The following is a 10,857-nucleotide window of genomic DNA, read 5'->3' on the forward strand; positions in this document are numbered from 1 at the left end:
GGGAACTTGTCTGGCTATTCAGCAGGCGAAACTCTGGAAGCCTGCAGCAGGACACCCCATACGCAGGCTCTCCTCAGGAGTCACAGGCTACACTGGGGCTAAGTCTCTCCTAATACTGGGCTGTCTCCTTTCCTCTTTTCCCCAGTAGAGGGGAAGGATAAGCCTCCTAGGCCCTGGGCATTAGCTGTGTCAGTCTTCAAGTACAATAAAAGAAGCAGAGGGACACTTGATTGGTAGTTCGGCAAAGTCTTTACTGAAACATTTGTTTAACGAAAATGGTGACACAGAATACCCTTTCTCCTAGGTAAATACATAATCCAGAAAGAAATATTTCAACTAATAGCTGTGTGATTCCTCTTCTGTTACTGGGGTTGCCACTATTCCTTCTTGAAATTAGAGACCTTCCCAGCTATTTCCTCTGGAATTTAGGGGCTGTCGGGACGAGGGTACGTGGCCACTCCCTGCAGTTTAGACTTCCTTATGACTGGTACCTGAGTATTACTTATGCTTGCTTGGATCCTTTATTTCCACTCCTCTCTTTCTCTGCTTCTTGACTCTCTTCTGTATACCAGAGAGATGTCTGCAGCGGGTGAATACCCTCTGGGTGCCTCTTCTCTCTTTCCCCTCACAGCCGGGGGACTGGATGGGCACACTCTGCTCTACATTCAGTTTTACGTGCAGGCAATGACTCTCCAGCCAGGAGGACCAGGTGGAAAGTAAACAATTCCCAAATAAAAAGGTGACAGGAAGAGTGGAAAAATCATCTTTGACCTCTAATGGTAAAAACCAATTTGAACTTCTCTAATTTCCAAAATTCCATGTCCTATAGAATTGGGCCTAGAATTTCTCCAGGAAAATGGGAACTGAAAAGAAACACTTTCAACACAAAATTGCATAACTCCTCGAAGGGTCCCCATCTTATGTAGACACAGGAAGGAACCACTGCAGCCGCCTCACGGGGGGGTGCGTGACATAGATGGCAGCTTCCTCTCTCCTGCTCTACATGCAGAGCCCGTCCACAAGGCCACAGCTTCACACTGAGGGCCTCTAGGGATACGAAATGGAGAGGTGGTCTTAGGCCTGGTTTTACGGAAGCAGGAGGCAGAATTAGTGGCAATTAATCAAGCGCCTCCCCTTAGCCTCAGTGAAAGAAAAATATTGGACTCATTTTCAATGTCATAAAATGCAAGCGTTTTGCAGTCCTTCAGTGGTTTAGTCCCATAAGTCAGGATCTGCTGGGTTGAAGAGATATTTTGCCTTTCTTCAATCTTCTTTTTCAGACTCAGAACAGTCTCGCTGAGACAGACGTGATAGACTTTAGACTTATTGTTAAAATCGATGACAAAGATCTGAATTTGTTCACATGAACAAGGCTGCAAGAGAAAGATACTGAGTATAAGGAGAAAGTTATCCCACAAGCAGATACCTGAACATTACTCCCTACAGAAGCATCGTCCTAACAGGAAAGTGTCCAGCACCAAACACAGCATCCCAGGTCAGTCTCTCTGAGCAGAGGTCATTGTCAGAAATTCTGTAAGAGTTGCCTTGGGGAATTGACAACTTTTCTATTCCAGACTTCGTCTAAGAGGGTTATTGATGAAATGACACAAGAATGATTCTCTGTGCAAATGTAAACAATGCTGCCTGGAGAGGAGCAAAACCTAAGACTGACATGTAGGGTGCAGTAAGTGCACCATCTGTAGGATGCAGTATGGACAGACTTGTGAGGGATGATCTAAGAGTTCAACCCACAGCCCTAGTGCATGGAACAGTACAAGAGTGATATGTACGGTACTACGTAGGTAAGTAGACTCCAGGGAACTTGTGAAGAAAGGCTCTAGGGCATTATCCTGTCCCAGGGTTTACATATGTACTAGACATGGCCACAGTGTGTGTGTGGTACTGATACTAGGGAACTATGGAAGATATTAGTTGTGAAGTAGGGATCATAAGAATATTTCATACCGGTACATCCCAAGCTTTCACTGGATCTCCACTTCTGTCTCTGCAGCACATCTGAGTTAAACAATCAGCAGCTTTATCTGCTACCAGATCCCAGCGAGTATCCCATCCCACGATTCCTGTCGGATCTGCTGGATCAAGGATGATGGGCCTGGAGGGAGAGATTTTATTATTGGTGATGTATCTGCATCTAATCTAACAGAGACAGCAGCAGCCTGTAAGTGGGAAGGGCTGTTGTGAGGCAGGGTTACACCACAATATATTTTTTCCTGGCACATGTTTTACCATCGCCATTTTGTGCACAGCTGGATTAACTGAACCAAGATTCACCCCAATGTGTCCCCAACTCCCAGAGCCCACAGCACCGGAAGCACACAGGCCTCCATTGCTTCTGACATTCTTACTATCATGACATTATTTTTGTGCATATCTTTTTGTGTTTGTGCTTTTACTGACTCATTTATATACTGAATATGTACAAGGAGTGGTTTTGTTAGGACACAAATAGAAATTTTAAAAAACACCATCAAGCAGCATGAGTTTTTTAAATTTTTATTTGTGTCTTAACAAATCCACTTCTGGTACATATTGAATTACATTAATATACAAATCGTGGAAGGAACCACGGTTCCCTGGATCATACAAACCCATTTCATTAATGAATTTGTGTATAAAAAGCACAGCAAAAATTCTGGCAGACTTATGTGGACACTTCCAAACTTGGTCCATTCCCATCGAGTAGGATTTGCCTTGGGTTGACGTGCTGGGGGCCATTTTCAGGATCTCCACTTTGGGACAACGTCAGTGGATACTTTTTACCCGTGGACTTTGCATCAAGTTTCAAAAAGACAGCATGCCTGGGCTCCATCCCTGAAATCTGCCTCAAGTATGTGGGATTTTCACTTAGGAAAGTGCCAGTCAGCCCCATACTTTTCAAGCAAACAGTAAGCTCATGGGATCATGGGTACAAGATACTTGCGGGCTCACAAGTTCCCCACATGGTTTCAACATTGACCCCATAGCATTTACTTTCACTTTATTTGATTTGATAAGTTGCCTTCCTCTTTAAATTGTAGAATTTAAATCATAATGAGCAACAAACAATAAAAACAGTCTATATCAAATAACAAATAACAGAATGAGATAACATTAACAAACTGTAAACAATAAATAAAAATAAAGTCAAATGATCACATAATTGAAAGTAAGCACAAATCCATTCAAATCATAAAATAAAATAGAAAAATTAGATATTAATAAAAGACAGAATAATAAAACTGCAAACAGGGAGGGTACCTTTAAAACAAGCACACAGGTGCCCATACATGCACATTTGGGCGTACAAGTGAAAATACGATGGAATTTTAAATTGGGTGTGCAATTACGTGCATATGATTTGAAATACACCTACCACGCGTGAGTGCGCTCCTAATTTTAAGCAGTTACTCAAGCAAACGTAAATTGTGTATCTTCCTTAAGAATTTATTGCCTTTAACATGCAGAGGGAAACGAATTTTAAAACTTGCTTGCATGAAGGACATTCCCAGTTTTCCCCATTAGTCCACCAGTTTTCCCAATCTGTCTCAATGTCATCCAGACCTTCTGGTTCTTCAGCCTGCACTCCCCCCCAGTTGACCCAGACCCCTCACCTAGTCCATTTAGGCCTAAACAGAGATTTATGAAGAATTGCAGCTCATCAAGAGCAGAAGTAAACATAAGCGGCTGGTTTTAAAATACGGCTTTGCTAGCATAACTGCTTCCTGCGCCCCGGAACTCCCATGCCCCGCCCCTTTCTTCTTGCTTCATCTTGTGCATATACGCGTATAATTTGCGGCTTTTAAAATACTCTTTGCTCTCGCATTGCCCAGATACTTGCGGAGATGGCCTTTTAGCACGAGCAACGCTTTTAAAGTTCGCCCCAAAGATAATACTAAGAAGAGGAAACATTGACTCCTATTAAAATAACTGATAAGGTTAGGAAACTTAGGAGAAAATACATTTCTTAAGATCTTTTTTTAAATTTTACAAACCCTTTCATAGTCCTGCCCTGTGCATTTATTGAAAATGAGTTAAGGTTTAGTACTCATCTTGAACTAATGATCTCCATCACTAATGTTTTCATAGATGAGAAAAGGTGTTAGTGATTTCCTGTGCTATGCAGCCTCATCGTCCCCTGACCATGACGTCTCCCTGCCAGCTGATCCATGTCAGCTCCTCACTATTCAGCTTGTGGTGCAGCCTCCTCACCACCAGGAGTCCTCAGCATGTCAGCTCTCCAGCCTTGCCAAGCTCCTCCTCCTTACCTGCACCACACTCAAGCCTCAGCCCTACGTAACACTGTCTGTTCCCTGCTTCCATGCCTTCACATCGAGTCTGTGTTGGCTCCTTGCCCTGGCCTCTGTTGCCTCGTGGCCTCTGGGCTTTCTGACTTTGCCTTGCCTTGTGCCCTTTGTGTCGTCTTGCCTCTTGTCCTATATAGGCCACTCAGCAAGACAAGGCCTATTTAGGTCTCTCCATTGTCTTGCCCCTCCCTCCCTCCCTCCCTAATGCTGCCTTCAAGCCTTTATGTTCCATGTTCCATATTGTCCTTGTCTTGCCTTGTCCTGTCCTGTCCTGTCTTAGTCAAGCTCCTGTTCCAATCTTTGCCTGTACTCAAGCCTCAGTTCCAGTCCTTGCTTGCATTCAAACCTCAGTTCCAGTCTTTGCCTGCATTTAAGATCCAATTCCAGCCCCGCACTCCAGTCTAGCCTTATCTGTTCCAGCCCTGCAGTCCATTTCAGTCTTGACTGTATCAGCTCCTACCTTCACCAGCGCTCACCAAGATATACCAGTGCTGCAGCTAAGCCCTACTGGCCCCCAGATCCAAAAGGCTAAATCCACGCAGGAGGGGGCTGTCCTGCTATCTTGTGGCAATCTCAGGATGGTTTCCCACAGTCCGGACCAGCCAGTCCTAACAAAAGGATGTTTTGCACCTCTCTAAGGTGATTGTGTTTGGTCTGCCTTGCCCACTCACTGTCAATGGCTATGCTAAACTTCACTAATGCAACTTTTGTGGCTTATTAGCATGCTTCTGTGCAACATAATTTTCTCTTAAATGCTAATGGAAAAGTAGTACTCTATAAATACTGATTGCAGTAGAACTGAATACAATTTCTGGGTAGAATTACAGTAACATTTGGGTCTTGTGTATGCTAGTACAATTTCAGCCACCAAACTATGCACCCAATACCATGTCTCGGATCTTGTAAGTCCACCAGCATTCCTCCCCCTAATTGGTGGCAGAGGGGAGGCAAGGAGAGTTATAGAAATTTAGGAGATGTGGTGTAGAGGTGGGAAAGGACTTGTTACCTCGGCTTCTTCAGCTGCTTATTCACAAAGCTCTTCACCACTCTGTTCTCAAAGTTGTAGTATTTGGTCCAGTAAATGCACAGATCTTGTGGTCTGGAGAGCAGCTGCAGGAACGTGCAGAATCCTTCCTCGCTCTTAAAGTCCTCTCTTCCGCTGCCCTTCTGCCAGCAGTAGATGGTGAGCAGCTCCAGGGCATACTTATGTGGAAGAGGATCCTTCGGGTATCTGCTCTTAACATCCTGCTGAGGGAGAAATGAGATCCCTGTGTGATTTACAGGAACCAGCAGATGCTAATGCCAGGTTGATATCTCATCATTCCTCTGTTTTTCCCTATGTTGCCACCTCTTCCACTCTTTGCCTGATTCTCTCCTTCACCACCTCCTACTTGGCCTGAAGAGTTTGCTTTCTTCCTCATTATTTCTCTATAATTAATCATCTTCCTCTTTCCCACCAAATTTCTGACTCTCTCCTTTACAATCTCTCCCTCCATAGCCCCTTCTTCTGGCCCTCTCTTCTCTCCCAGCCTTAAGTATGGAGAGATTTCTCCCTACCTTGTACCAGTACTTCACCAGGCGAATAAGGTTCTTCAGCTTTGATGGGATCCGTTTCACAAAGTCCCTCTGAAGTTCAGTAAAGCAGCAAGAGAATTCACCAGGACGACCTCCGGCCTCAATCAGGGACACATAGACTTGAGGGTCTGGTATACTGCCATAAATAAAGTTACCTGCACGAACATGGAGAAAAAGAAGAAATGAGTGAAGGAGAATGAAGTGATTGTTTATTCCATAAAACAATAATTTAATCTCTGTAAGGTCATAACACCTTTGTTGCATATGTGACCTCTCCCAGCTGATAGCAGAGATCTAGTAATGTCCCAAACGACACAATATAGACCGCTGCTGTTCTTTCTCTCTCCTACATGAGCACACGGTGCCATGACTGGCTCACCGGGGCAGTCACATTAAAGCTGCTTATTCACCTAAAGCATCAAATGCAGGAAGAACATCCACTTCAATAGGCGGGGAGCCTTTCCTTGATTTGATGGTGAAAGACAAAGAGCGGGGCTTCACTGGTTGACCCCATGGGTCACGCTTTTCTTTTGGCTGTGAAATGTCAATGTCAAAGGCAATGCTTTGTCGGCATTTATTCAGCATGCAGTAGATGTTGCTGATGATGGCTTCGCGATTTTCAAGCTGGTCCTGAAAAGACTTGAAGCACTGGAGGAAGAGGACCAGATCCGCATCTGATGTGTTCTTCAAGGCAGTGCCCTTACCAGAGGATCCTCCCTGTAACACAGAAGGAGAAATGTCATAGCCAGAATGGAACCTGCTCAACTCCATGGGTGCTCTGGGTTCAGATCGTGCGCACTGGCATTTTCTCAGGGGGCTCTCTGACCTGAGGGATAATCTCACTGAGGAATACACCGGGAGTTACCTAAGGGGCTTGTCAACTGCATGCACACAGGAGCTTACCCAATGTAAACACACACAATTACTGGGATTATACCCAGAAATATTCCCCACTAAAATAGCCACACACAAACATTGATTCAATACATCACGGTTCCAGAAATTTAGGAAAGTAAGTTTATTTGAGCAATACAAGGTTAGAACAAATAGAATCAGATCACACAGAAGAATTAGTTGCAGATAATAACAATTGCTCCAGATATATAAAGCTTACATGTTTCCAAAGGATCAGCCTGTGCTATCATGTCTGAAAGCGCTCTCTCCCCCTCTCTCTAGCTGTTTTCTCCTTATACACTAAATGCTTGGGAAAGCAGCAATGTTCCCTTCCTCTGAGTTCTTATCAGTCTCAGGTGCAGCTGTATGGCCTTCATTCTCTCTCAGGCTTTAGTATCAGTTAATTACGTTCTCATCATAGAACTACTGACGTAACCATGATAAACAGATTCTTGCCTGTTCATAAGCATTTCACAGGGCAAAAAATAAATATAAATTCACTCTGAGGTTGGCCTGGGGCCTTTAAACTAGTCTGAATCCATACAGCCTAACCTCTAACTACATCCTCGGCTCAAGCAGTCAGAAATAATTCCATTACAGTGCGCCAAACTAGGTCAGCTCTGATGCTGAACCGCACCGTGGCTAATAGTGGGGAGTGATGTGAAGGAAGCTGGGTTTGCAAAACAATAGAGACAACTTTCTCTAGCAGAAGACGATTCTTTAAAGCTCTAGAATCAATGTGGTTTTTTTATGAGATGGAGATCAATTTTATAGAATATAAAACTGGAAACAGTTTTTCAAAAGAGCATTTTAACATGGCAACTCAAAGTAAGCAAAGTTTTAATGCTCCTGCTATTTTAATGCTCTCTAGTGTTATGCATCCCCAAACAGGGCTTTCTTCTGAGACTGTAGTGCCCTGTTGCCTGCCATCTAGTGATGAATTGGGAAGGGGGAGGAGGAAATGCACATGGGGCCCAAATCTAGTGGGGGCCCATACAAGTTCAGATTAAGGATCACAGTCTATTACTGCAGGATGTGAGTGATAGTAGGGGAGTCTATGGCTGGAATACCACCTTAATCTGAACCTCTGCTTGGCTGCCTTTAAGATAATGGGATATATTCAGCGGTGCCCCATGCTACTGAATATCCTGACAAGGTTAGCTGGATAAGTTTATCTGACTAATTTTGTTCTCCAGACTAGAGATGTGCATTCTTTAGTTCTTTCGGTTCGGGTTTTGTTTACGGGCCCCCATGGGAAATTTTGTTTTTCCCCATTAGCACGTACTAATATGAACTACAAATGTTTATGAAATTTTGGAAAAATTCCATTCGTTTTTCAGTTCCCCCGAACCATGACGAATTAGACAATTTCGTTGAAATTGTCTAATCTGTGAAAAACGAATGCACATCTCTAGTCCAGACAGCAGCTAAATATGGATCCCTAATATTTTCTGCTATCCTTAAGATAAGTGTTACAATGTTTTTTCAAATGTAAAAAGTTCATTAAGGGACCGATGTTTTGAATCACAGCAGGGTGTTGCAACTTTGAAGAAATAATATAAAAATGCGACAATGTTGCAAAGTGGAAAGTGTTTTTTTCTAGGACATCATTTCAGGCGTTTTCTTCCACATATGATTTTCCCTCTATAAAAGGGAAAGAATGTTAATATTTTGCTGCTGTTTGTATTGTTCATTTTGTTTTCAGTTTAACATAAGATGGTATTTAGAGAAATATATCCATGTTGCGTCCGGGGAGAAGATGTGGACCCTTGGGCCGGCCTGGAGAAAGGAGCGTCCCTTTGGGCAGGCCGGGAGGCAGATAAGGCTGATGGCCTGGCGGTGTCCTCCTGGGGGGATCCAGGGTCTCCTGAGACCCTGGATCCCCCCAGGAGGGGCCCGTAGGGATCTGGGCTGCTGGGACTTACAAGGATGGAACAGGAGAAGTAAGGACCGGTCTGAAGTCAAGGCAGGTGGAAAGCGAGAAGCGTCAGGAACCAGGAATCAGCAGAAGCGTGGATGGCTGAAGCAGAAGAGGACAGGAGCAGGTCCGAGGTCGAGGCAGGCAGCGAGCAGCAGTGTCAGGAGCAGGCCGGAGTCAGGAACCAGGAATCAGCAGAAGCGTGGATGGCTGAAGCAGAAGAGGACAGGAGCAGGTCCGAGGTCGAGGCAGGCAGCGAGCAGCAGTGTCAGGAGCAGGCCGGAGTCAGGAACCAGGAATCAGCAGAAGCGTGGATGGCTGAAGCAGAAGAGGACAGGAGCAGGTCCGAGGTCGAGGCAGGCAGTGAGCAGCAGTGTCAGGAGCAGGCCGGAGTCAGGAACCAGGAATCAGCAGAAGCGTGGATGGCTGAAGCAGAAGAGGACAGGAGCAGGTCCGAGGTCGAGGCAGGCAGCGAGCAGCAGTGTCAGGAGCAGGCCGGAGTCAGGAACCAGGAATCAGCAGAAGACAGGAACAGGATGGCAACTAAAGTCTCAGAAGAGGTACCTCGTTGCAAGTCGAAGTTTTAGAGTCAGACGCCGGCCTATGTACTCTGCCGGCGTCTGACGTCATCCAGGGGGCTGTCCAGAACTTCCGGGTGCTGGACCTTTAAATGCCCCGTTCTCGTGCGCGTGGCACGCGATGTGGGCGGAGTCAGCGAGGCACTCGGCGGCGGCTATGCGGCCTACCGAGCCGGGACCCTGGCGTTCCTTCCCGCGGTCCAGAGCGGAGGTAGGAGGCCCCGACCCGATCGTGGGGTAGGCAGTCGGGGCCGCAACAATCTATCCTTAAAGTTGCTACAATCAGTATTGGTAATCTTCTCTACCTAACCTTACAGTTACAACCATAAATATTAGTTTATACCCTGGACACACTCCCTGGGGGCCATTTTCAATCTCTCGTATTCAGTATCACAGTCACTGATAAATGAGTCACAATCACCACTGTAGCACTTTGTATCTGCTGTCACTTTCATTTGCCCTTACAATCACTGACAGTACAGTATTTTGCCATCTCTTATAATATTAAAGCAAGGATAAGGTGAGTTAAATACCACACAAAATTATAGGAAAAAAGAGATACAATGTTTCTCAAATTGCAGCACATGCTGCCTGTTCACCGTCCATATAAGCTCATTGATGAGCAAGATTAAAGTCACAATGCCTCACTGGTCATTGCAAAATTACAAATTTGCAGCTTACCTGAGAATAATCTTATCACAGCTAAAGAAACGTCATTAGGAGGACCATGGAAACTAAAGCTGAAGGAGTGTAACTAAACTTAAAGGGGATCCTTTACGGGGAGGAGGATTGACACAAGGGAGATGCAGAGAGGGTCGAGACAGACACCCAGGGCTGCCCCCTGACCCCAGACAATCCTGAGAGGCCGATCGAGTCGTGGTTTCCCCCAAGCACATCTACGGATTTGCGTTTCCAGTTTCTCTAGGAAAAGCAGGGACCACAAGTCTTCAGGCACAATGGGCAACATCAGAAGTGAATCAGCCTCTCCGGATTGAGCTGGATCAAGGTGACAACTCGCTGGGTCCCTTCTTCTTAATCCTACAAACTTTAAATTGACTCAAGTTCAGAAAGGCTCCAGCTGGGCAGATTTCGTGGGGAGGAGCAGCGAGGCCCCGCCGCTTGCTGTGAGGTCTTGACTCACCTTCACCACTCGGATCACGCCTTCTTGGGTCTTCAGAGCCTCCGCAATCCTGTGCACGGCATTTCTTAATTCTTTATTGAAGTCGCCAGTTAGCTGGAGGTGGTGCATGATCCACTCGTCCAGACTCTCAGCAGTCACTTCAGAAAGCTCCATGCTCCCTGCTCCCTGCTGGCTGCTCCCTGCTCCCTGCTCCCTGCTGGCTGCTGGCTGCTGGCTGCTGGCTGCTGCCTGCTCCCTGCTGGCTGCGGCTTCTGCTTGCCGCCTGGGTAGTTCCTGTTTATATGCAGCAGGGGCAGGGCCCGCCTTCCTCGCGGCACTGGGCCAGCAACCTTAAGGGGGAGCTGCTTTCCAAGCACAGTGAAAAACAAATGTCATTTTAATGTGGAAATTTCCGGAGAATTCCCCTCCTGCGCAGAATTTCCATTTTCTGTGCAGAATTTGGCGAAG

The 10,857-nt window shown here is 45.7% G+C and overlaps 1 protein-coding gene across 1 annotated transcript in view; it reads right to left on the bottom strand.

Moving 5' to 3' along the window:
* Positions 1–10,646, bottom strand: part of LOC115073073 — a 165,817-nt gene extending 155,171 nt beyond the window's left edge. The window contains exons 1-6 of the mRNA XM_029571219.1: positions 10,411–10,646; positions 6,290–6,596; positions 5,862–6,034; positions 5,311–5,552; positions 1,966–2,113; positions 1,124–1,373 (exon numbers count right to left, since the gene is read on the bottom strand). Of these exons, the coding sequence (XP_029427079.1) occupies positions 1,124–1,373; positions 1,966–2,113; positions 5,311–5,552; positions 5,862–6,034; positions 6,290–6,596; positions 10,411–10,563 (1,273 nt within the window). The 5' untranslated portion in view covers positions 10,564–10,646. The remainder of the gene's footprint in view (positions 1–1,123; positions 1,374–1,965; positions 2,114–5,310; positions 5,553–5,861; positions 6,035–6,289; positions 6,597–10,410) is intronic.
* Positions 10,647–10,857: the final 211 nt, after the last annotated feature.

Source organism: Rhinatrema bivittatum, chromosome 11, assembly GCF_901001135.1.
Source record: "Rhinatrema bivittatum chromosome 11, aRhiBiv1.1, whole genome shotgun sequence".
Lineage (NCBI taxonomy): Eukaryota > Metazoa > Chordata > Amphibia > Gymnophiona > Rhinatrematidae > Rhinatrema > Rhinatrema bivittatum.